The following is a 25,774-nucleotide window of genomic DNA, read 5'->3' on the forward strand; positions in this document are numbered from 1 at the left end:
TGTAGGATAATAAAAACAATGCTTGTCGCGGTATAATGACGTTGCGTTAAGTATGACTACACGCATGCGCTTTTTGCGTCTTGCTGAATGGAAACTAACCAAGTTCGACCGTATGTGCATTTCTTACGTTGAAATTATACAAATACAAAATTTGACCTTAAAATAAGTGTGTTTATATGACTGTTTAGTTATTTTTTTGCACGCTTTAAAGAATAATTCTCTATGTCTAATGACAAGTTATCAGGCAACATAACATACCTAATGTAAATATCCTTTACTGCTGCTGCTTAATTAACATATATCTTTGTCAAATTATTTGATTAAGAAAATGTCCAGTAAAGAAGTAAAATCTGAACTAAAAAGTGCCAGAGAAGCCATCAAAAATAAAGAGTTTAAAGAAGCTTTGAAACATTGTAAGGTAAGTGTTTACTTCCAGCTGTCAGCATACAAAAAATAACTTCCTTCATCTCTGTAGACATATAGATAGGTTTCCATCTAATCTTTTCTCCTGATTTGCATGGGAAGGTAAGTTAAACTTGTCTCTCTCAAGTTAAACTATATTTGTGCACCCCAGGCTGTTCTCAAACTTGAGAAGAATAACTATAATGCCTGGGTGTTTATCGGAGTGGCAGCTACAGAGCTGCAGCAGCCGGATCAGGCACAGACCGCCTATAGAAAGGCCACTGAACTGGAGCCAGAGCAACTGCTTGCATGGCAGGTCAGTCATGGTATATAAACTATATGAATAGTCCAAATGTAGTGTTTACCTAGGAACATGGTTTGTTAGCTGTTTGTTTCATTTGTCTTGATGACATTGAGCACTGCTGGACTCAGCAGTAATTATTTACTAGATGTGGATTTCTTTTACAGGGTTTAGCAAATCTGTACGAAAAAAGTGACCAAGCAGATTTCAAAGCTGAGCTGCCAAAGGTTTACCAGAAACTTATTACGCTGTATGAAACGTAAGTAAAGTGGTCTTCTTTCCTGTTAGCATAATTTTAAAGGGGAATTGTAAAGTAATTAATCAGTTATAATCTTTTTCCACTTTATTAACCTTTTTGCATTTTTAAGAATTTCTTACATTTTGGAATTGTCCCCTAACCAGACGTTTTAAATTTCACTTCACAATAAATGAATGAAAAGTATTAAAATCAGGGACACTTTCATTATTATAATCATGCCAGTAGTTTTTGTATGAGTTGTTTATGTCTCCAAAACATTTATATTTGGTTATCGTAGATATGAGAAGTGAGAGAGGAGCACATATTTTCCTGGGCAATAGAATAAAAGTTCAAAGCTCAGAAATGTCAATAATTTTAAGATTTTGAGAATTTTAATTAATAAAAAATGTGTTTCTTTATTTATATATATATACATTCAAAGCATGTCTCTTACTAGTTAACTTGCATTAGCAAGACCAGACCAAGTTTTCTCAAAAAAAAAAAAAGAAAAATGTCATTGTATTATACACCATTATCACTCACATCACGCATTAAACCAAAATACAATTTTAAGGCAATGATCAGATTCGTTTCAGAACCAGTGATAAATGTGTTAATTTGAATTAAACAATTTTTTTTTTGAGATTAAAAGAATACTATTGCTTGATTTCTTTTGTGCGCTTGCAGCTCAGACAAAGCAAAATGTTTTGAAGTGAGCAAGAAGTTGGTGGAAGTCTATCAGTTGGAGAAGAACTATTTACAGGTGTGATCTTTAAATATAAGGGACTTGATGTTACAACTAGATTTAAGATTTAAGTGGATATAACTTCACTGTCTATTACCTACACAAAATAATCTACACATTATTTCTAAAGTCACCATCAGACTTTATATCTGCATATGTGTGAAATGTTTGCTGCTCCACACATAGGTGGCCAGAGTGTGGAGGAGGTTAATCCAGGTGAGGGAGGCAGAGGAAGGGGTGGAGGATTTAGAGCTGCTGGAGCTGTGGAAGGAGATGACCAGACTCTTGCAGGACACTGTTGAGGATCAGGACAATGAGACTCAACAACACGTCAGTCAATTTAACCTGTCTCAAATACTTCTTTTTGAAAATTTCCAAGTGCTTTTTTGTACATAGCCACAATTTAGTGTCACCACATACATTTGTACAAAGCTTACAGTGTGTATCTCTTTGCTCAACAGCTGATATCAGCATTTGAAAGAGCTTTGCAATTGACGATAGATGTGCCCAGTGAAGCCCACAGGAGCCTTTCACAGGACTACATTAAATGTCTTTCCAAGGTTGGCAAGCTGTGTATGCCATGGTTATTGTAATATTCAAAATAATAATGACTAGACCAAAGCAAATGTTTCATTTATGTATTCTGCAGCTTCCTCATGAGGTGGCCAAGCTAAAGGAAGTTTGTGATGCCACGCTATCCCACTATCCGACACACTCCTACCCTCTAGAGGCCCTTAGTGAGCACTACATCAGAACAGGTCAGTGTATTAAGGTCAAATGAAGTCAGTGGAATAAAAAAAAAAAAAAAACACACACACACAAAATTGTCAAATGCTGGATGACCTGTAGTTTTTTTTTTATACTCCTATTTCATTTTTTTAATCTACATTACTGTTCAAAAGTTTGAGGTCAGTAAGATTTTCTTTAAAGCATATCAGAATGATTGGATCATGATCAGGAATGATTTGTTAAACTACATATATTTTTAATTTATTGAAATAGAAAACACTTGTTTTAATTTGTAATAATATTTCATAATATTATAGTTTTTACTGTATTTTTAATCAAATAAATCGTCTTTATGAGACTTATATCAGAAACATCATACTCTAAACTTTTGAACAATAATGTAAGTACAAAAATAATCCTGTTTCTGAAAACAAAACTCATGTTGAGTATTTCTAAATAAACACAGCTCTCAGATAATTGATCTTGTCTCTGATGATCCTGGTAGGTGACTGCAGTGAGGAAGCTGTCCGCTGTTTCAACCGTCTCTTAGAACTGGATCCAAACAACTCACACACTCACTTTGGTCTTGGTATTAAAGCTTGTCAGGATAAAAAATATGAGGATGCCATAAAAAGTATTGGTCTAGGTGAGTTTATAAATACCATAGAGAATTTACAGATGTTTAGTGACTTGCTCCAATATGGATGGAGGTTATCAAAGTTTTTCAAGCTTCTTGATAAGAATGTTTCAGACCAGAGGTTAAGTATATAATGCAAGAAATGCAGTGTATCAAATTAATATAATACATTTCTTGGTTCATTTTGATAACTAAAAATGTGTTTTAATAACTCTTTATGTTCATGTTCAGCTATACAACATTAATTAAACTCCTAGCAGTTCCTAAACTATACTGTACAATGTAAATGACAAATAATATGTTTAACTCTTTTGTTGTGTGTTTCCTGCAGGATTGAAGCGTATGCGCTCCTCCATCATTGGCTGGTATAATCTTGCTCTGGCTCAACTGAAAATGCATAAATACTCTGACAGTGCCACAGCTTCCAGCCAAGGTACCGCATGATAAAAATAACTACACATCTAAAACACAGCTAACATGACATCTACTCAATCAGCTGCACTAACAGGGTGGAAAAGGACTGTTCTCAGAAATATTCTGTTTTGTGTCTTCAGGGCTGAAGTCGAGTGTGGGGAACTCTGATGATTGGACTCATAAGCTGCAGAGGTTGAAACTAGAGGCTCTGGTAAAGACAGGAAGAGACCAGGATGCTGATGAAGCTCTGCAGATCCTTACACAGGTATCGTTTTAAAGAATGACACAGATCTGCAGTCTAACAACAGATTTTTTTGAAAGAAGTCTTATATGCTCAACAAGGTTGCATTTGATAAAAATACAGTTAAACGGTATTATTGTGAAATATTATTACAATGTAAAATAGCTCTTTTCTATTTTAATATTTTAATTTATTCCTGTGAAATAGAAATATTTTGCAAAATTGTCTTTACTGTCACTCTGATCAATTTAATACATCCTTACTGAGAAATGAATATTAATAATTGTTTGATAATCTATTTTATTTACATAATGTTCATAATGACTCCTTTTAGATTTCAGATGCCAAAAATGACCCAGTGCTTTTAGCTTTGAAAGGAAGAGCTCACTTGCAAAAAGGGCAAACTGAGGAAGCATTTCAGGTGAAACATTTTCTTTTAACAGGAACAGAAATACTGAAATTTAATCTTCAAATAGCATGATAGATTTTAGGATATTAGATGTTTAAAAAAGCTAAGTACACCAGATCTTGTTTAAATGAAATGAGCCTTCCAGGTTTCAGCTGAGCTGCTGAGCTCTCACCCAGGATCTGTGGAGGGTCTCACTCTGAAGGGGCTGGTGCATGTTGCGAAAGAACAGCACAAACAAGCTGAAGAAAGGTGTGAAACCCCTTCTAAACACACAGACACACATACAGTATCAAATCCAGCATAGATTTAAATGCTAAACACTGATCCTCTTGTCTTCTCTCTGTCTCACAGCTTTCTAGAGGCTTTATCCGGGAACCCAGATAATGGGGAGTTGTTCTTCCTGCTGGGGCGCCTGTTCTGGAACATGGGAGAGGAAATGCGAAGGGATCGCAGCAAAGCCCATACACATTTACTCAAGGTAAGGCCAGCAATATCAGACCTCATGCTCTTTATCCTTGTGTATATAGACTCCAGAGTCCTTTCTCTTCGAATATAAATAAGTAATGACTTGTTTTCTGTTATTTTAAGGCTGCTAAACTGGACCCGTATCTCGGTTCAGTGTTTCGTTTTCTGGGTCATTACTATAGAGAGGTAGCAAAAGATCAGGGCAGAGCCAGCGGCTGCTATAAGAGAGCGTTTGAGCTGGATTCTTCTGATGCAGAGGCTGGAGCGGCTACTGTAGACCTCAGCATGGAGCAGGGGGACATGGTGAGTGTTAAAAAGTCTTGTAATCCAAGATGGTCCCATTTAGGGTATCCTTTGCTTAGTTTTTTCCATTAAAATCAAACTTCAAAGTTGCAACAAGAACTTGTTGTAGATGCTGTAGAAGACACAGAGTTCCTGTTAAAGGGGTTTATTGACTGTGTGATGTGTTCTCTGCTCTTAGGACTCAGCTCTGGCTGTTCTGCAGTCTGTAACGGAGAGAGCCACTCCTGGCTCTGCTAAATGGGCCTGGATGAGGAGAGGGCTCTACCACCTCAAGATTGGCCAGCATCAACAGGCCATTGCAGAGTAAGTGAATTGATTTCAGCTATAAAGCATAAGTGGTAATACGATTTGTTTAAATGGGCCTGAATGGTGAGCTCAGCAGATATTTTAAAGATCTTATTTAATGCAGCTACATTAGCATTGGCAGTTTTCTAAAATGTTGTTAATAGTAGGCCTATAACATTGAATTACATTCTCAGTATTTTGTGCCATTTGGGAATAAATTAAAGGGATATTTCAACCAACAATGAAAATTTTGTCATCATTTACTCACCCTCATGTCGTTACAAACCTGTATGTGTTTCTTTCTTAAGTTGAACATAAAAGAAGATATTTTGCTGGTACTCAAACAATTGATGGTCCCCATTGACTTATTTCTTTCCCTACTATGCAAGTCAATGGGGACCAACAACTGTTTGGTTCTTCAGAATATCTTCTTTTGTGTTCAACATAAGAAATACACTCATACAGGTTTGGAACGATGTAAGTAAATTATGACAATTTTCATTTTTGGGTGAACTGTTCCTTTAAGAAAATAGCTTTTGAATTCAACTCCTGAATTGGAATTAAGGTAGCAAATATTTGCTAAACATTTTAATACTTGTTTAATGTTTGAATTTTTTTTTATTCGTTTAATTGTTTTTCATAAATTAGCCTTCATTTCATAGACCAGAGTGGAAGAAGGGTTCATTTCCCAGAATCTCACAATTAATTTAGCCTTTAAGGCCCACTTTGCTGTCTCCAGAGAAGACTTCACCAAAAGTTAAATGTGGGGGTTAAAAATGTTAAGATATTAAAATGTAAAGATGTTAAGTATATGGTTTATTTAATTTTATTTTCATATCTTAAGGACTTTGTACATCATAATTCTGAAAGTTAGCCATGATTCTGCTTTGGTTTTAGTCTGCAGGCGGCGTTGAGGGCTGATCCTCAGGATTGGGTGTGCTGGGAATGTTTAGGTGAGGCTTACCTTAACCGCAGGAGTTTCACAGCAGCCCTGAAAGCATTCGATAAAGCACATACTCTGCAGCCCACCTCTATCTACAGTCTCTATCAGACCGCTGCCATCAAACAGATCCTCGGTCGGTTTAAAGAGGCTGCTGCAGAGTACAGGCAGATCTTAGAGCAGGAGGACTATGTGCCGGCATTGAAAGGTTTGTGTGATTTCTGCAGTAATACTTGAATCTCTCAGGTTAATGACTATTTCATCCAGTATTCAAATTTATAGTGTTTCATAAAGCATCTTTATTATATTCTCAGGTCTGGGTGAATGCTTGCTAGCCTTGGCTAGAAGTGCACTTGATGACTATCTTGATGGAAGAGCTGTCGATTTGATACAGAATGCCATCCATTACCTTTTCAGGTAAACATGAAGGTGCACTGGGTAAAGGGAATATTTGGGTTTTATTTTGTGAAGTGGTGTCTGACAATGTGAGGTGAGTTGGATGGGTGTCATCCAGCAGGTACTGATCAAATCTCAATCTTTGTTTCAACATTCCAGAGCTTTAAAGCAAAGGCCAGACCTGTCGTGTCTGTGGAAGTTACTAGGTGATGCCTGCACCACCTCTAGAACTGTGTCCCCAAACCGAGCCAAAGTGCTGGTGCCTGGAGCTCTATGTGGAATGGATCCACCTGATCAGGGCCATACACTGGACCAGAGACAGCTCCTCACTCTAGGAGAAAGGTAAAAAAGTAGAACCATATCAAACTAAATGGCGAAAAGAAGACTGTGGGCCTTCCCATTAAAAATAAGAAAAATAAAGTAATATTCAGTAATGAACCTATGTTTTACCAGGTGCTTTGGTCGTGCTTTGAAACTCATGCCTGAGGCCCCTAGTCTGTGGTGTGACCTTGGCCTGAACTACTGCCACCAATCCAGACTGCTCGGCTGCTTGTATCCTGAAGAGGATCAGCAGCCTGTGCTGGAGAAAGCCATACAGGTACATGACCTGACCTGGAATCAGTCATTCGTAATGCTTTCATGAAGATGTGTTTTAACAGGCTGTTTTGGTTTGGCTTTGTTCTGACAGTGTGTGAAGAAGGCGATCATGCTCGACAGTGCAAATCACACATACTGGAATGCCCTCGGGGTGGTCTCCATGGCAAAGGGTAGATACAAATATACATATGATTTGCATAATCGCATTAGTCTGGATTATATAACGGTGTTGTGATGGACTATTCTTGTGTTAATTGTATATTCTGCTTTTATAATTTAGGAATAGAAAACTTTGCACTTGCACAACACTGCTTTATCAAATCGGTAAAAGCGGAGTCAAATGTAAGTAATGCAAGAAAAATAAACTCTTTAAACATTTGTTTTGATGCAACTAATGTATCTCCTGCTTATTTTTCAGAATGTGGTTGCATGGACCAACCTTGGTGCTTTGTATCTGAAGAAGGGAAATATAGAGGTAATATGATTTTTGTCAAGTCATTAGCGTGACTTCACATGATTTAGAGAACCACGCTGATAGTCCTTTTTCTACATTATTTCTTTTTTTAGCTCTCGCATGAAGCTTTCAAGATTGCTCAGTCTCTAGAACCCCTCTATGTGAACTGCTGGATCGGACAGGTAGACTTTAGTTCAGACCGATAGTTCATATAACATCCAGTGCCCTTCTTTATTCCAGTATGACACACAGAGCATCTAACTTCTTTCTCATTATACAGGCTCTGATTGCTGAGTCAGTGGGAAGTTATGACACCATGGATCTTTTCAGACACACCACAGAACTGAGTACTCATGTATGTCTAATCATTTCTGAAATATACACAGTTGTTCAAAAGTTTTGGGTCTGTAAAAAAAAGTTTCTTATGCGCACAAAGGCTGCATGTATTTGTTTAAAAAACAGTAATATTACAGTAATTACAACGTTACTGTAATATTAATTCCATTTAAAAGAGCTGTTTTCTATTTGCATATATTTTAAAATGTAATTTATACCTGTGATGGCAAAGCTGAATTATCAGCAGCATGTACTGACCCAAACTTTTGAACAGTTGTGTAGTTTCTTTTTTAGGTTTAGATTATTGATCAATGTTCTGTTTGCAGTAACATGTTTATTTGATGTTAGACTGAGGGAGTGAAGGGTTATGCATTTTGGGTTTGCTCCACACTGCTGGACAGGAGCAACAGAGACTCAGAGATCTACCTCTACAACATAGTCCAGATGAACGCCGTCTCTGCTGCCCAGGTGGCTCTGAGCAAGTACACTGGTATGAGAACACAAACACAGCATACTGAATTAAGATATTGCAAGGGTATTTATGGGTCTGACATTTATTGTCTGATCTCAAACCAATTTTGAAAAAAGAAAAAAGTAAATAACACAATATTGTCTTTAACCAAAGTTAAAAGTAATTTTCTTTGTCTCGCCCATATAAAAAAAAGAACTAATACCTAATCTATATCTGTAACCATTATTAAGTATGTAAATACATTAATATGACACTATATGTATGTTTTATAGGCCAGGCTAAAAGGATCTTTAGCCTGCCCTGAAAGCAGTTAAAGACCCCTGATATATTGTATGATTTCACCAGGAATGCAGGTGGAATGGCTAGATAAAATTAAAAATGTGTTTCTCCCTAAATATTAAGGAAATGGTCCATGTGACAATGACAAATTATTTAAAGATGAAGTGAGGTAATGAAGCTCAGTGTGCTCTCTTTCACACCAGAGAGGATTCAGTCAGACCCAGACGCCTTCATCATGCTTGGATACCTGAACACACACCTGCAGCTGAGGAAACAGGCCACTGAGGCATATCGCAGGTTTGCCACCTCTAGCTATTTATACATAGGAAATTCTGCCCAGCCAGATGGACAGCAAGGAAATTTGAAACTGGAAATAATGAAATGTAAAATTATAGATTTTTTGTTTGTTTGTTTGTTTTTAATATCACTTTTTTTTTTATATTATATTTTATGTTATGTTCCAGGCCCAGTTGTGTTATCACATTCAGCATGAATTGATGTTCATTCATTTTATGTTAATATATTTAATTATTAATATGTTTATTTTTATTAATTGTCTATGAATATATATATATATATTTATTTATTTATTTATTTATTTATTTATTTGCATTTTAGATATTTTAATGTTTTTTTTTTTTATATTTGACATAAAACTTTGTTTTTTATGATTTATAAAAGATTAAAAATATATTTCATATTTGTTAAAAATGTATAAAAAAATGAATGCCTAAAATTTGCTGCTGAAACTTTCTGACACTGATATGGACCACACTGGTATTAAATAATTCTTGGATATATTCTGTTCTCCAAAGAGCTGTTGAGTTGCTTCAGGCGTCTCGTCACACAGATAAGCTCAGCTTTGCTCTGAGGGGTTACGGACGTGCCCTCAGGTAAAACTCACTTCGTACAACTATGCTGTCAGTCATTTCATCTATAGCAATGCTATTAGATTTATCAGTGCGAAATAATGTTTTTTTCTTATTTTGCTGTCAGTGATGATGGACAGTGGGAAGAAGCAGTGCGTATTTATTCCTCCACACCACTAGAGGAGCTGCATGATCTCATTGGGCTGGCGCTCGCATGTTTCAGAAGCGGTCGCATGACAGAATGTGTTCAGGGTGAGCAGTCATTGCCATTTCACGATTGTTGACTGTTACCATCTCGAATAGTACCCACAATACCTTCTGAAAGTACTCAAGCTTGTGATTTTGTATGTTTCTGAGGGTGTCTGTGTGCCTATTTCCAGCCTATGAGAAAGCTCTTGCAGTTGCCTCTAGTGAGAAGGAAAAGGCCTGTATACTCACTGCACTGGCCCTGATACAGCACAGGCTGGGCAACATTGATCATGCCAAAACTCTTCTCTTCAAGTGGTAACATAATGACTCAACTGTCTCAGAGCAACACATTTTTTGCTTTAGCTGTCAAAAGCAAAGCTTTTCTCCTCTTGTTTGTGTATGTGTGTAGCTCCATGCTGAAAGAGCCCATCTCAGAGAGTCTGCAGTGTCTGTGTTCTCTGGGTTTGGTTCATGGGGACGTGACCCTGGCAAGTGCTACGCTTACTGAGCTGTTAAAACTGGGGGAACATGTAGGAGGCGCTGTGGAGGAGCGCTGTCTGCTCACTTGCACCCTGCTGGCCCTGCAGGGCAATTATAGTGGCGTACACAGGGAGGCTGCTAGGGCTATACACAGGTACTTTATAATATTTAGAGATAGTGTCTCCTAATTGTATCCTAACGTGATAAAGCAACAAGAATCTATGTTTTATGCTTCTGTGTAAATCTGAGTTTTTATTTTAACAAAATGCAACAAACAATACTATAAATTATCAGTGTCCAAAAATCTTTCTTCACATCTATTATATAGCATATTAGTATACGACATATAAAATTACATATTATATTAAGCATGATTCATATTAAGATATGGAGTATGATTTCAGATATTAGGTATGTTCTGATTACCTGTAGTTTTGTTGCATAGCACCTTTTTCCTTATGATTCCCTCCTGAAAAATAAGGGAATTATATTACTGTCTTTATATTATTAAATTAATGCTTTTATACATCAAAGGGCACATTACATTGATCCAAAAGTGAACTTCCTGTTCGTGAAAGAATCCTGAAAAATGTAGCACGGTTTATTAAAAAAAATAAATGAAGCAGCAAAACTGTTTTCAAAATTGACAATAATAATAAATGTTTCTTGAGCAGCTAATCAGCCATATTAAAATGATTTCTAAAGGATCATGTGACACTGAAGACTGGAGTAATGACTGCTGAATATTCAGCTTTGCCATCACAGGATTAAATTACATTTTAAGATATATGCAATTAGAAAACAGTTATTTTAAATTGTAATAATATTTCACAATATTACACTTTTTACTGTATACTTGACCAAATAAATGAAGCCTTAGTGAGCATAAGAGACTTACTTCAAAAACATAAAAATCTTACTGACACCAGCATATAGTATTAGATTAGATTAGATTAGATTATTATAAAATGGCTAGTTGTTGCAGTAAAGTCTGCTTTGAGCCAGATTGAGATCAAAATAGACTTTCAGTTGTTGCTAATGAGCTGAAGCCCGGACACTTCATTTATTGAATATTCGTCCAGCCCCATTATGCCTTGTTGAGTAGGAAATTGAGGACTTTGATTAAATTAAATGCTCCTCTTTATTTGTCCAATAGCAAGTGACCTTTCAATGTCCTCATTTAATCTACACAGTACAAAGGTTTGAAAACATTCAAATGCTATTAAAGGGAAGATGCTTTAATCTAATTAACCTCAGGTATGAATCATTGCATTTGGTTTATTAACCCAAATGCCAAATGAGTACCAAAACACCCCAGAATTACAAGAATTCTTCCTTTTCTTCTGTGAGCCATTTTTAATTATAAAAAATGTGTGTTTGGCATTTGCTATGTTGTAGGAACCCAGGAAATCCTTCTCTCTGGGCTCTTCTTTCCAGATTGGTCCCACAGTACTGCCCCAACAAAGCCAATGTAAGTATTCTCACATCGGCGTTCACACATATTTTAGGAGAAAGGGAAAAGTTCACCTGTTATAAAAGTATTGACCGTAAGTATTCTTATTTTCATCAGGGAGGTGCTGTGGCTGGCAGTGTGGCGTGTCATGCCAGCTTGACGCTTGGAAAGGTAATTTAACATGTGTGCAGGCGTGCAAACTTGTCACCTTTCAGCGAAATTCGCCGTTTTCACCTTGAAATAGTGTCTGTGTCACGTCATCTGTAGCGTTTTTCCCCCTGTTGGCGAAGGAATGGACCCGCCCTACTCTGCCTCTGATTGGCTTACCTTAATGTTATCTCCCTCAACCAACCAATCTCACTCTCCTAAAACATAACTTTTAGACGCTGCAGGCAACTGTCCATATTTCCAGAGGCTAAGTAAAATGTGAAGGAACAAGCTAATGGCAAGCAACTTATTTTTGAAGTAATTGGGCTATGTTGGTGGTTAGATTAGCCTGTTTGTAGCTAGCTAAATTAAGTTCACTGTAGAGCAGGACGGAATGCATTTGTATCTGCTGTAAATTATGGTGTTCCAGTATAAATGGTGATTACAGCGTGAGGCTGCGGTTTTATTTTTGTATTTTTTCACGTGAGGCTGCTGTTGCAATAGCTATGAAGATTGTAAGTTACGTTATCGCTACATTAGTTTGCTACCCTTTGCAAAATGCTCCTCAGTCTCGACATTAACATTTGTCTCATATCAGTAAGCTATTACTCTGAACTGTTCGACCTACAAGTAAAGCATACCGTTTAATATTAGTAATATTAGTCTCTACGCTAAGCTAGGGCTGGACGATAATTCAATATCAATATTGTTAGATTTCTGTAGAAACACTTTGTGCCCTTTTGCACAAATGATGTGATGATGTATGCTGAGTTTGCTGTTTGCTGTTTGGATATGATATAAACTTAGAGCAGCAAATCAGAATATTAGAATGATTTCTGAAGGATCATGTAACTGGAGAAATGATGCTAAAAATTCAGCTTAGAAAGCATAGGAATAACTTGCATTTTAAAATATTTTCAAATAGAAAACAGTTATTTTAAATGGTAAATATTTCAAAATGTTACTGTTTTTGCTGTATTTTGGATCAAATAAATGCAGGCTTGGTGAGCAGAAGAGAATTCTTTAAAAAAACTTAAAATATTACTGTTCAAAAACCTTTGACTGGTAGTGTATGTTAGCCTATAGTTTTAAGTTAAAGATATTAATATTAATAAGGTGAGTCTGAGATGTTTATTTGACAGTGATTTCACATTTCTTGTTTATATGAAGGCTAAATACAAATAAAAGGTGAACATTAATTTATTTGTGCTTTCTAAGTTCATGTAACATCTTAACAACAATCCTTGTTGATTGTAGACCGTAGCTGTCGCTCAAACGTCTTTTAATCATATAAAGGTGTTTATCCTTGAATGGTGCACTGCAAAAAATGATTTCCTACTTAGAGTTTTTGTCTTGTTTCTAGTCCAAATATCTAAAAATTCTTAAATCAAGAAGCATTTTCTAAACATGTAAAATTGTCTTGTTTTCAGAAAAAAAACTAAGTCAAAATAAAGTGAGTTTTTCCTAAAAACAAGCAAAATAAGTTAGTTAGTTGGGGAGTTTGGTTTGTCACCTTTTTCACCCCTGACGAGTTTGCACCCCTGTTGTGGATGAACTATTGTGTCAAGATCTGTCTACATTGAATTAAAGTCTTTTCATCTGTAGAGGGCGTTGCTGTACAGTGGAGTGAATCAATTGGCCTCGGGCCGGCACTCTGGTGAAGACAGAAGATGCAACGCTCTGAAAACAATCCAGAGAGCTGTGCTGCTGTGCCCAGGTAAACTGAGTTACAATCAGACATTCTGGATCAGTTCTGAAGTTAGCTGCTAAACAAGTTACTAACTCTAAGGTTCAAAAGATTCAAAAACAGACTTTCCAAGACCCATATCTCATAATTCCCTAACATAGTCTAATAGCAGACTACGGCTGCGTTTACACTGCAAGTCTTAATGCACAGATCCAATCTTTTGACCATATCCGATCTTTTGGCCCATCTGTTTACATTCACTTTAGACACGACTGATATCCAATATCTGTGTTTACATTAATTCCAGCCCAAAAAGATTGTTTGCAGTGATCGCTTTACTATGCACATGGTAGACCCTCGGGTTTTAAATGGCAGCACTATTAAAATTATTTATATAATTCACGTCGAATGGCCATTGTAATTTGCCAGCATGAACAACGGCTGTCGTGGATGATTTGCAGCACAAAATCTGACTGAACGGATAAAGACTGGAAAATAACGGTAATTTTAATTTTTTAGACTACTTTATCTACAGCTCGTTAGAGGTAGAATTCTTTAGTGAAATGTGACCCTGGACCACAAAACCAGTCTTGAGTCGCTGGGGTATATTTGTAGCAATAGCCAAAAATACAATGTATGGGTCAAAATTATCGATTTTTCTTTTATGCCAAAAATCATTAGGATATTAAGTAAAGATCATGTTCCATAAAGATATTTTGTAAATTTCTTACCGTAAATGTATCAAAACTTAATTTTTGATTAGTAATATGCATTGCTAAGAACTTCCTTCGGACAACTTTAAAGGCAATTTTCTCAATGTTTTGATTTTTTTGCACCCTCAGATTACAGATTTTCAAATAGTTGTATCTCGGCCAAATATTGTCCGATCCTAACAAACCACACATCAATGGAAAGTTTATTTATTCAGCTTTCATATAAATCTCACACTTAATGACACTTAAGACTGGTTTTGTCGTCCAGGGTCACAAATAAAGATGATGTTTATCGAAATTAATTCGAATTAATTAAGAGTGAGAGAGAGAGATAGCGAACGAACGCATGCACCCACGTGTGAGCGAACGAGTGATTGTGAAGCATTGCAAACAAGCTTGTCAGTTTAATCATGAAAACTGCTAAGTTATCACCTCATTGCTGAGAAATATAATGTAGCTTTTAGCTGTTGTTTTTTCAAAATTCATGGGGCAGGAGTTGAAAACCAGCTCCTGAATGTGCAATTTCTTAACAGTTTCCATCTCAATAAAATGCGAGCGCATACAGCACGCCGGCATTAAAGCGCCATTAAAAATATATGGGCAAACGTGTCGCCCTCGTACGACGCCGTTTTAGTGCCACGTTTAAAAAAAAAATTTAAGTTTACGAGATTAAAGTCGTAATATTTCGAGAATAAAGTCGAAATGTTTCATGAATTTAAATCGTAGAAATTAAAGTTAGAATATTGCGCATGCAAATGGAAAATGGTTGAGAGCATCGGGAGAAGTTGCCAGGCAACCGGAATAGAGTGGGGGAACTATGATGTCACTTTGTAGGCGAAAACCCGGAAGCGAGTTAGCATTTTAGCGCTTCCGGTTCCATCGTCTCAGAGTCAATGGGTTTTTTTAATGGGATTTTGGTTAAATCCCTAAATAATATTATTTTGTGAAGATTATCTTGATGGATAAAACGTGTAAGTTTCATGAACTATGATTGAACACAGAGTTTATTTTTTGCGATAATCCAAAAGCCTATGGAAAAATCCTATTGGCTTTTTGTCGAGGGAACCAGTTTCATGCTAACAGCCGATCTGCCTACAAAGTGACGTCATAGTTCCCCCACTCTATTGATTTGAATATTGTTGTGTGCGAGAGGCCGCATCATTTTACTGGGATGTCAATTTTAAGGACTCGCGGAAACAGCTTAATATCAAGAATATGATATTTATTAACAGACTGAACAGGAACAACTGTTTATCTTAACATCAGCTCACGCACTCAATCGACATTCTTTTGGGGGGGCGCTGTAGCTCTCTTATTTAACCCTTTTTTAATACACTACAAATATATGTGGGATTATTAGCAGAAATCATACCATGTGTCATACTCGCGGGGACAGTATGCTTGGAAATAATATTTCATGTCTTCCATTGCATTCGTTATTTGTAGTGCGCCAGCCACCCAATAGCAATAGCTTAAGCTTTGTGCTTTTAGTGCTTTTAATATAAAACAAAGTCTCAGCTTTCAAAATCAGTTTTAGAATGAAACACAAATGATGTGTCTTGCAATAATGTGATTTTCAAGCTCTTTAATGTGGCGTGACAGATCGCTGTATTTATGTGAATCAATTCATTAAATTATTGTGAAAATTCCACCACCTACTCCGCAAAAACGTCTGTGGCGTCCAAACTTTCATTCCTCACATAGCCTGTTTAATTAAACAGCAATAAAACGTTCTAAAGGTTGAAGTGGACTCAAATTTGTTAACATACGATATATTGTTGTCTTTTCTGCTGTAAACTTTAAGTGACTATTCACAAACTGTTTTAGACTAGGTTCACACTGCAGGCTAAAGTGGCCCAAATCCGACTTTTTGCCCAAATGTGACCCATATCTGATTTTCTTATGACAGTCTGAACAGCACAAATCCGATTTTTTTCAAATCAGGCCCAGGCCACTTTCATATGTGGTCCTAAATCGGATACATATCCGATGTTTTGCAATGCGACTTCAGTCTGAACGGCCATGTTGCATTTCATGCGATTATATTTTTTTTTTTTTTTTTTACGTCATTGAAATGCGACAGACGTCACAATTCTGCGCTGGAGGAAATCATGCTCTCCTTCTTCTTAATATTCTTCTTCTTATCACTTCGTTATTTAGGCTCCAATTGCACATTAACTTAAAAATTGCTGAACACACGAGCCGCATCCATTTTTATTTCCGCAAACACAGTGCGCTGCGTCTGACGTTATGTCGTCTTTTGCGCATGCGGGTCACTTCAGGGCCGTATACGGTTCACACATGAGACTGATGGCAATGTGAACAACAAAGCAAAAAATCGGATTTCAGCAAAAAATCCGTTCTGAGCATTAAGACCTACAGTGTGAACTAAGCCTTATTGATGGTATACTGTAAATGAGGACATAATATTTAAAGTCTTCCATTCATTATTTGTAGCGCGCCAGCCAACCAGTAATCGCAATTCGCAACAATTTTGTGCTTTGTTGCTTTTACACATAGCTGAGCTTTCAAATTTTGTCAGTTTTATAACGAAATACAAATTATAAATGTTTTTGCTCTTTATTTCAAGTTTATAGCAAGACTTTACTCTTAAAACATTTCGACTTTATTCTCGTAATATTTCAATTTTAATCTCGTAATTTTTTATCTTTTTTTTTTAACGTGGCGCTAAAACGCCGTCGTACCCTCGCATTGGGAGTTCTGTGGAGAATCGGATATGTGTGTTTAGACGTAGGTCGGATGTCCAGATATCGGATGTGTATCCAATTAAAATCCACATTTGGAAGTGGCTCAGATCGGATGTGAAAAAATCGGATCTCGCGCAGGTTTTTGTGTTTACATATGTGCAACAAATTCTGATCTGTGTCAGATGTGAGCAAACGATCGGATTTTTTATGCCAGTGTAAACACAGCCGTAAGACTAGACCCCTTGACGCCCAGGACACTGATCAAAATCTCTTTCCAGGAAGTTAGTTCTCTTAGTATAATGACATAATGGTGACTTTAAAGTGTGGGAACCTTGTAATATACAAAGCAGAATTTATACCAAAGTTGTAATGAGCTTTGGCTTCTTGTTCAGGAAGGTTATTAATGCAGTTTTGGACAGAACACACTCTTCTATAACCCTAAAACTATGAAAATATTTAATTTGGATAGTAAGAACCTTGCATTAAATGTGTCAGCAGGAGTATGTGCCAAGTGTAATATAGAGAGACCTATGTGAAAAGTTTGAGTGGAGAGAAGAGACGCTGAGACATCGATATATCAGCCAGATGAAAGATTTTTCTGCAACCTAGGTCGGATGGCAGTGATTCAGTAATGGATTGATGTGTCCTGTCTTTCTCTCTGTATGACAAATGCAGATGATCCTGCTGGGTGGGCGGGGCTAATGGCTGCCTGTCACACAGAGAACACTGCATGCTTACTCCAAGGCTCTGCCCCTCGCAGAGAAGATCTGGAGAGGGCGCACATGACTCTGGTGTCTGAAAAAGGTCAGTCAGACTTGGGAATGTCATGTCAGTGTATTTGTATATATGCTGATGGGAGCATGGCTCTAAAACTGTGTGTTGTGTGTACGGTCTGTTCTCAGTGAAGGGCCTGCAGGCAGAGGACGGGCTCTTGGCTCAGGCTCTGGAGGGATGGGTGCTGCAGCAGGCCGTGACTGGACTCAAACAGAGTGGCCGATATGAGCAGGCAGAGACTCTCTGCTCCCAGGTACACACACACACACAGGCATGCTTTATCTTTCTATGTCATGCGTCTCTCTTGTGTGAATCGGGCACAGGTGCAGACACAGACAGGCTGACCTGTTCTTGGGTTTCAAAGCAGAACTGTGTGCCCATTTTATGCACTCATACTGCACCATCTGTCTAATATCCATATATTGTGGCTTTCTATCTGCTCATAATGCTTGAGCTGTTCCCCTTTGAGGTGTATTTGTAGAACAGGAGTGTCCAGTCTTGCTCCTGAAGGGCTAATGTCCTGGATAGTTCAGCTCCAACTTGCCCCAGAACAGCTGCCTTTTCTAGTGATACTGAAGACCTTAATTACCTGGTTAAGGTGTGTTTAGTTGGGGTTGAAGCTGAACTCAAGTCTCCCAAGTCAGCTTCATTTATATAGCACATTTTTCAGTAAACCAAAGTGCATCACAATATAGATTACTATCATCATAAAAAGATAAAAGAAGGAAAGTTGTAAAACAAAACACGCGACATTCTAACATTATTATCCACACAATTATTTCTTAGACTCGAAGGCCCCCAAAAAAAAAAGACATAACATAAAGGACTAAAGTGAAGGAAGCTGGTGAATCTGAAGAGGAAGTTTGTTCCATAAATTTGGGGCAATGTTTGAAAATTGCACATTTAGATTTTGATCTGGCATATATACACACACAATTGCACAGATCCCCAAATCACTCGAATCCCCAAAGTAAAGATATGGTGTTAATTATATACACTTTTTGTTAACCCAGCCAATCTAATGACAAGGAAAATCCATGACACTATATTTCAAATCTAAATAAAAAATAGTATATGTAAACTATATGATTTAAACTAAATCGGCAGATTTTTAAATGCTTGTGAGAGATGACGGTCACTTCATGCATCTCACAGCGAATGGAACTTACCGGATATTTTAGTACAGTGACCTCTTATATGTCAAAAGATCAAGGGAACTTTGGTCGCCAAGTTCATGACACCTTTAAGGTAACAATTACCATTTTACTACTGGTTTTCAGTGCTGCAATTCTAGAAAGTCTCCTGAGCATGTCGAGAAACATATACATTGGGTCACAAGTCTTTTTAAGGTATAGAAAAATATGTTTAAAATGATGTACACTCACATGACTCTAGTCATATCAGTGGCTTTGAAAAAGCTCTTTTATTTACCCCCCTTCCCACACTCCTGGTGGCCACCATGTTGAAATCATAAAATTTGTGTTTTGCAAGTTCAGTAACACAAATATCAGACAAGCTTACCTAAAATTCTGATATTTTCCTTGGAACATCAACATACTGTATGTTGCGCACCAGTCAACCTGCAGTAATAAGACATTAAAGCTGGTAAGAAGCAGAGAAGCTAATGTTGTCTTACTGGCTAGGAAGTAAAACTTAAACATGTAATTACTTTATGCCCATTTAACTGTTTGTATACTTTCCTCTCCCTCTCTCAGGTTTTGAGTGTATCTCCAGAGCATCCTGTGGTGTTCCTGATGTTAAGGCAGGTTCAGTGTGAGCGCCTCCTGTTGTCTGGCGCTGGTAACTGTGTTCCTCCTGCAGTGCTGGATCAGCTCAGCGCTGCTGTCATGGCCAACCACACATCTGTGTCTGCCTGGCATGTACGTACATTCAGCATCTCACCGAGGAGAGCTTGGCGTCAGATTCATTTCATAGTAAAAGTCAATGTGAATGTGCATCTTGCTATGTTATATGTATTTAATTTTAAATGTTGCCTTTTTGGTTTCCCCTGGTCTGAATGTGTTTCACACACTTTATTAAATCACACAGGAGATTTTCAATGAAACCAACAAATGTTTTTATACTCTATATAGGAAGGAGGTTTAACAAGATTTACTCATTGTTAATTTGATCTTGCTGTCTGTCAGTGGTTGGCAGAAGTGTACCGTTCTCAGGGTCTGCTGGCTCAGGCCTCTGTGGCATATAAACAGAGTCTTCAGCTGGCATCTCAGCTCGGTGACCACATGGGAAAGATGAGCAGTCTGCTCCGACTAGCCCTGCTGGCGCTCATGCCATGTTTGGTGAGTACCAGATTAATCTTGTACAGAGAAGTTGGGAGAAATGGGCACAGTTTTCTCAGACACTTTTTATAACATACAGTGTGGCCTGAATGACTAAAATCCATTTTTTGTATTTCACACAGAGGTAAACATTTGTAATACATTTGGATGTTTTCCTTGTCACAGTTTAAAATAGTTTGTAAAAATGAACATTATTATTTTTGCACCTTCAAGCAACTTTCTTGCACATTTCCCCCTTTTTCTCTGCTTTCTCGTCCTCCCTCCCTTTTCTTTTTGTCTATCCCCCTCCCCTCCATCCACTGTCAGCAAATTGCCTTCATTTTAGCTGACTGCAGCTTTGCCTGCTAAATTGAATTAGACACTTTGTGGCTAGCCTTTCATTACTTTTAATTAAAGTGCGTCAGCCTTCAGCATATCCAGACTCCGGTCATATATTAGTCTGAACTTTGCCAGCTAAAATACATCTAAAATCCTTCTTTTAGAAGGTTTTTTAATTACTCATTTTCAAGTTTACAGACCATTCTACAATGCAAGTAAACACTGTGTAAAGATGTCTAATTGTACTTCTGACAACAGGCTGGTGTCTGTGTCTCTGAGTGGAAGGATCTGGTGTTGGAGGCCAGCACTGAAGTCTTAAAGATGGGCAGCTCACCAGTAGCTCTGCTCTTCCAAGCCTTACTGCAGTTCTCTATGAAGATGGGTGCCAGGTAAGGCGATTTCACAAAGAACAAGGTGCTTTTTTGCCATTCTCTTGCTGCATATGAGAGGATTTTTGCATATAGCTTTAGTAGGGTTTTGTGTTCACATTTATTGTCACCCTGATATTCAGTCAACATGTCAGATCAGTCCGACCTGTTTTATGCCACATGTTTGTATTTCATTGTTTGCCTCTTCTTGGAATTGCATTCTTATTTAGTCTATTTAAATATGAAATATATCACCTTTTATTCGTGATATCAGAGGTTAAACTAGGTCAGGATCAGATTGATAATGGTTTGTTCTTCTACAGGGAAACCCGTCGCCTGTTGGAGAAAATTGTTTATGCTTCAGCCTCAGGTGGCTCTGAAACAATAGCGTCAGTGGCACGCTGGTACCTCCTGCGCCACCTGCACGCCAAAGATGACCTGGAGCTGATAGATGTGAGCAATTACATTCACTCGCTCTACTTGAAAACAAATGAGTAACTCAGGCTTGTGTTGCCCTTATCAGATTTGATTCTAATGTAATAAAGCGTACTGAAAGTTCAGCTTCAGCTACCTACTATTTTAAGATTAATACCTATTAATACCTATAGTAATAGTGTTTCATTATCCATTTATTATTTTTAGTGCTGTCAAATGATTAATCGTAATTAATCGCATCCAAAATAAGTTTTTGTTTACATAATGTGTGTGTTTACTGTGTATATTTTTATGTAAATATAAACACACACACATACAGTATATATCTTGGAAATGTTTGCATGTATAAATTTATATATATATATATATATATATATATATATATATATATATATATATATATATATATATATATATATATTTAATAAATAAACATGACATATTTTTCTTAAATACTGTGTATACATGCATGTGTGTGTTTATATATACATAATATAATATACATCGTACACACGTATTATGTAAATAAAAACTATTATTTTGGATGCATTAGCTCTAAATATTTTATAAATGTACTTTTTTTCAAATTGCTTCAACGTAACTATTGGCCATCTAATACAGTTAATGAGATGAATGAACTACATTCACAAGCTCAAGCTTTGTATTTAAAAGGGTCATGACATGATAAATAAATTTTTCCAGAGTTTTTTTTTTTTATATACAGGTGCTGGTCATATAATTAGAATATCATCAAAAAGTTGATTTATTTCACTAATTCCATTCAAAAAGTGAAACTTGTATATTATATTCATTCATTACACACAGACTGATATATTTCAAATGTATTGTGAAGAGGAAGATGCGATATGCCAGACCCAACAATGCAGAAGAGCTGAAGGCCACTATCAGAGCAACCTGGGCTTTCATAACACCTGAGCAGTGCCACAGACTGATCGACTCCATGCCACGCCGCATTGCTGCAGTAATTCAGGCAAAAGGAGCTCCAACTAAGTATTGAGTGCTGTACATGCTCATACTTTTCATGTTCATACTTTTCAGTTGGCCAAGATTTCTAAAAATCCTTTCTTTGTATTGGTCTTAAGTAATATTCACATTTTCTGAGATACTGAATTTGGGATTTTCTTTAGTTGTCAGTTATAATCATCAAAATTAAAAGAAATAAACATTTGAAATATATCAGTCTGTGTGTAATGAATGAATATAATATACAAGTTTCACTTTTGAATGGAATTAGTGAAATAAATCAACTTTTTGATGATATTCTAATTATATGACCAGCACCTGTATAAGAAATATTTGTACCATTAAAACATCCTGCAAATGTTAAGCTTACAACATCTTCACCAGTATAAAAAAAGGATCTAACCAAGTTCCAAAACCATCTCGTTTGGGTATTGTGGGATTTTACGACTTCACACAGGCAAATACATTTTCATATGACTACCTCTAGAGCATCGGCAAACATTTTACATCATTTCACTATATTCAGTCTGATGCCTGGCTGAATTGCAAGCATTGCATTAAAAGCAAATATAACCCATTATAATCACTGATGCTGTATACAGGTGCATCTCAATAAATTAGAATGTCGTGGAAAAGTTCATTTATTTCAGTAATTCAACTCAAATTGTGAAACTCGTGTATTTAAATAAATTCAATGCACACAGACTGAAGTAGTTTAAGTCTTTGGTTCTTTTAATTGTGATGATTTAGGCTCACATTTAACAAAAACCCACCAATTCACTATCTCAACAAATTAGAATGCTTCATAAGACCAATAAAAAAAACATTTTTAGTGAATTGTTGGCCTTCTGGAAAGTATGTTCATTTACTGTATATGTACTCAATACTTGGTAGGGGCTCCTTTTGCTTTAATTACTGCCTCAATTCGGCGTGGCATGGATGTGATCAGTTTGTGGCACTGCTGAGGTGGTATGGAAGCCCAGGTTTCTTTGACAGTGGCCTTCAGCTCATCTGCATTGTTGGGTCTGGTGTCTCTCATCTTCCTCTTGACAATACCCCATAGATTCTCTGTGGGGTTCAGGTCAGGCGAGTTTGCTGGCCAATCAAGCACAGTAACACCATGGTCATTGAACCAGCTTTTGGTACCTTTGGCAGTGTGGGAAGGTGCCAAGTCCTGCTGGAAAATGAAATCAGCATCTCCATAAAGCTTGTCAGCAGAAGGAAGCATGAAGTCCTCTAAAATCTCCTGCCAGATGGCTGCGTTGACTGTGGACTTCAGAAAACACAGTGGACCAACACCAGCAGATGACATGGCAGCCCAAATCATCACTGACTGTGGAAACTTCACACTGGACTTCAAGCAACATGGATTCTGTGCCTCTCCACTCTTCCTCCAGACTCTGGGACCTTGATTTCCAAATGAAATGCAAAATTTACTTTCATCTGAAAAGAGGACTTTGGACCACTGAGCAACAGTTCTTTTTCTCCATAGCCCAGGTAAGACGCTTCTGACGTTGTCTCTGGTTCAGAAGTGGCTTGGTAGCACTTTTCCTGAAGATGTCTGAGCGTGGTGACTCTTGATGCACTGACTCCAGCTTCAGTTCACTCCTTGTGAAGCTCTCCCAAGTGTTTGGATCAGCTTTGCTTGACTGTATTCTCAAGCTTGCGGTCATCCCTGTTGCTTGTGCACCTTTTCCTACCCAAATTCTTCCTTCCAGTCAACTTTGCATTTAATATGCTTTGATACAGCACTCTGTAAACAGCCACACCTTTCAGTAATGACCCTCTGTGACTTACTCTCTTTGTGGAGGGCGTCAGTGTTCGTCTTCTGGATCATTGCCAAGTCAGCAGTCTTCTCCATTATTGTGGTTTCAAAGAACAAGAGATACCCGGAATTTATACTGTAGGGATGGCCATTAATTGAAACTCAAATGCAAATATTCTAATATTTTGAGATACTGATTTTTGACTTTCATGAGCTATAAGCTCTAATCATCAAAATTAAAACAAAAAAAACTTTTGAAATGTTTTACTTTACATGCAATGAATCTAAAATATATGAAAGTTTCACTTTTTGAAATAACTTACAAGAAAAAATGAACTATTTCACGACATTCTAATTTATTGAGATGCACCTGTACACTGGCTACAGTCTACATATGCTTGTTCACTTTCTAACGTATTCCATGTGCTTGACCTACTCCAGACAACAGGACAAATGGAAGAGTAAAGGAATGCTTACTTTGATGCATTTGGTTTAAACAAACATACCCTTCAGAAGGTCCCCAGCATCATTTTACACAGAGGGTCAGAGTGAGGGTTCAAAATTATGACTGTTGAAGTGAATATGAAGTGAACCTCCAGTTAAACATTAAAATAATGTTAAAGTCCATGTAATGACCCCTTTAAGAATGGCATTGTGTTTTGGGCTTGTAGACTCTGTTGGTGAAGGCTACAGCAGGAAGAGACAACAGACTGGTGGATTTCCACAGGCGCCTTTACCCATCCAGCTGAGACCGTCCACCATCCTCACATCCCTCAGGAGACCTGCATTTCACCATCTAACCATCAAGCAGCTCCAGTTGTTCTGCTTCATCTCTTGCACACTGAGCAGTTTACTCCCCAATCAAGGCGTTTACAAATCTGAAAGTCTTTACATGACCAAGTACATTTCATTATGTACGTATATATCTGCTAAGTTCATTTAAAAAGACACTTGATCGATATGAATGGCTCTTTTAATAGCAGCTTATGGTATAACTGAATTAGCCTATGCTCACTGTATTGCAGTCACACGAGCATTGGTACATGAAAAATTACATTAATGATTCATGATTTTTTTTTATGTGCCTTCCCCAAAGTGAAGTTTTTCGCCATAATTAGTATCGCCACAAGGCTCAGCTGACTATAATAACTAAATCTACTGCTATTGCAATTATGTAACTCAAAAGAGTCATTGCTTCGGATCCAAAATCACTATTGGGCACATTTGAAAGTGCAGCAGTGGGATATCTGCTCTTTAGATTGTCTGTTTATGGTCAGAGAAACCTAGAATTCAAATGAATTGCTTTTTATCTGACGCATCATTATCTTTGCCCTACAGAAGCGCTGGCAGAACTAATTAACCTCTGTTTTTCCTCACTGTCATTTCCAAATAACCGACTTTACGCATCTCTGCAGAACTGACCTACGGTCAACTGCAGAAAGCTATTGAGTCCCTGAAATATTAAAGCGCATATCAAAAACAGAAAAAAAAGTGGGAAATAACAATAATTGTTCATCATGTTGGGTGTATTTATGCTTTGCAAGTATGCATTGGTGGCTTTGAAAATTAAATGAAAATAAAGCAATCTTGTTTATTTATTCTAGCATTTATTACAATCAATACTGGCCTTGGGATGTGCGGACAAACATAGAACAATTCATCTTCCTAATCTTTTAGTATTGAGCCTGCATGAGTATTGTGCTTCTAATCTAGGATTTGTCGTAATTGTACCTTGATTGAATGTCATCAACTATGATTGTTCACTCAGAATCTGATTTTAAAGTCTGGTCCAGCAAAAAGAGATTTAAAGTAAATGACCTCACGCAAGCTGAATAAATCCTTTTTTTTTCAATCTAGAAAACAAATGTAGAGCTTATTTGATTGTATTGTCCATCTGCCCACATTCTGCTGAATCATACTTGGTGTTCTCACACAGGTTGT

At 37.2% G+C, this 25,774-nt stretch overlaps 1 protein-coding gene across 2 annotated transcripts; it reads left to right on the plus strand.

Moving 5' to 3' along the window:
• Window positions 1–51: 51 nt before the first annotated feature.
• Window positions 52–25,773, plus strand: skic3 (SKI3 subunit of superkiller complex). 2 transcript variants are annotated; one of them, XM_058775028.1, is made up of 41 exons: window positions 52–110; window positions 326–418; window positions 575–718; window positions 871–962; window positions 1,629–1,704; window positions 1,873–2,016; window positions 2,148–2,246; window positions 2,336–2,444; window positions 2,921–3,061; window positions 3,384–3,485; window positions 3,607–3,731; window positions 4,042–4,128; window positions 4,262–4,365; window positions 4,468–4,594; window positions 4,705–4,884; window positions 5,063–5,187; window positions 6,067–6,317; window positions 6,424–6,526; window positions 6,665–6,847; window positions 6,959–7,103; window positions 7,194–7,272; window positions 7,383–7,444; window positions 7,521–7,577; window positions 7,670–7,738; window positions 7,837–7,911; window positions 8,241–8,382; window positions 8,847–8,940; window positions 9,459–9,536; window positions 9,640–9,764; window positions 9,893–10,016; window positions 10,111–10,335; window positions 11,580–11,652; window positions 11,752–11,805; window positions 13,387–13,498; window positions 17,565–17,693; window positions 17,792–17,916; window positions 19,379–19,543; window positions 19,811–19,963; window positions 20,540–20,670; window positions 20,973–21,102; window positions 24,505–25,773. In XM_058775028.1, the coding sequence occupies exons 2-41, from the start codon at window positions 329–331 to the stop codon at window positions 24,580–24,582; spliced, it is 4,707 nt and encodes a 1,568-aa protein (XP_058631011.1). In that variant the 5' UTR covers window positions 52–110; window positions 326–328; the 3' UTR covers window positions 24,583–25,773. The 2 variants fall into 2 exon arrangements, with proteins under 2 accessions (XP_058631011.1, XP_058631012.1); XM_058775029.1 differs by lacking the exons at window positions 52–110; window positions 326–418; window positions 575–718; window positions 1,629–1,704.
• Window position 25,774: the final 1 nt, after the last annotated feature.

The sequence above is a fragment of the Onychostoma macrolepis genome, chromosome 05 (assembly GCF_012432095.1).
Source record: "Onychostoma macrolepis isolate SWU-2019 chromosome 05, ASM1243209v1, whole genome shotgun sequence".
NCBI classification, from domain to species: domain Eukaryota; kingdom Metazoa; phylum Chordata; class Actinopteri; order Cypriniformes; family Cyprinidae; genus Onychostoma; species Onychostoma macrolepis.

What these genes read in the sequence shown, in the direction of transcription:
- skic3 (XM_058775028.1), top strand. Translation starts at nt 329, where the DNA reads ATGTCCAGTAAAGAAGTAAAATCTGAACTAAAAAGTGCCAGAGAAGCC. An exon ending in AAACTGAGGAAGCATTTCAG is followed by an intron (nt 4,129 to 4,261) that starts GTGAAACATTTT and finishes TGAGCCTTCCAG; the next exon opens with GTTTCAGCTGAGCTGCTGAG. An exon ending in CAGAGACTCTCTGCTCCCAG is followed by an intron (nt 17,917 to 19,378) that starts GTACACACACAC and finishes TCCCTCTCTCAG; the next exon opens with GTTTTGAGTGTATCTCCAGA.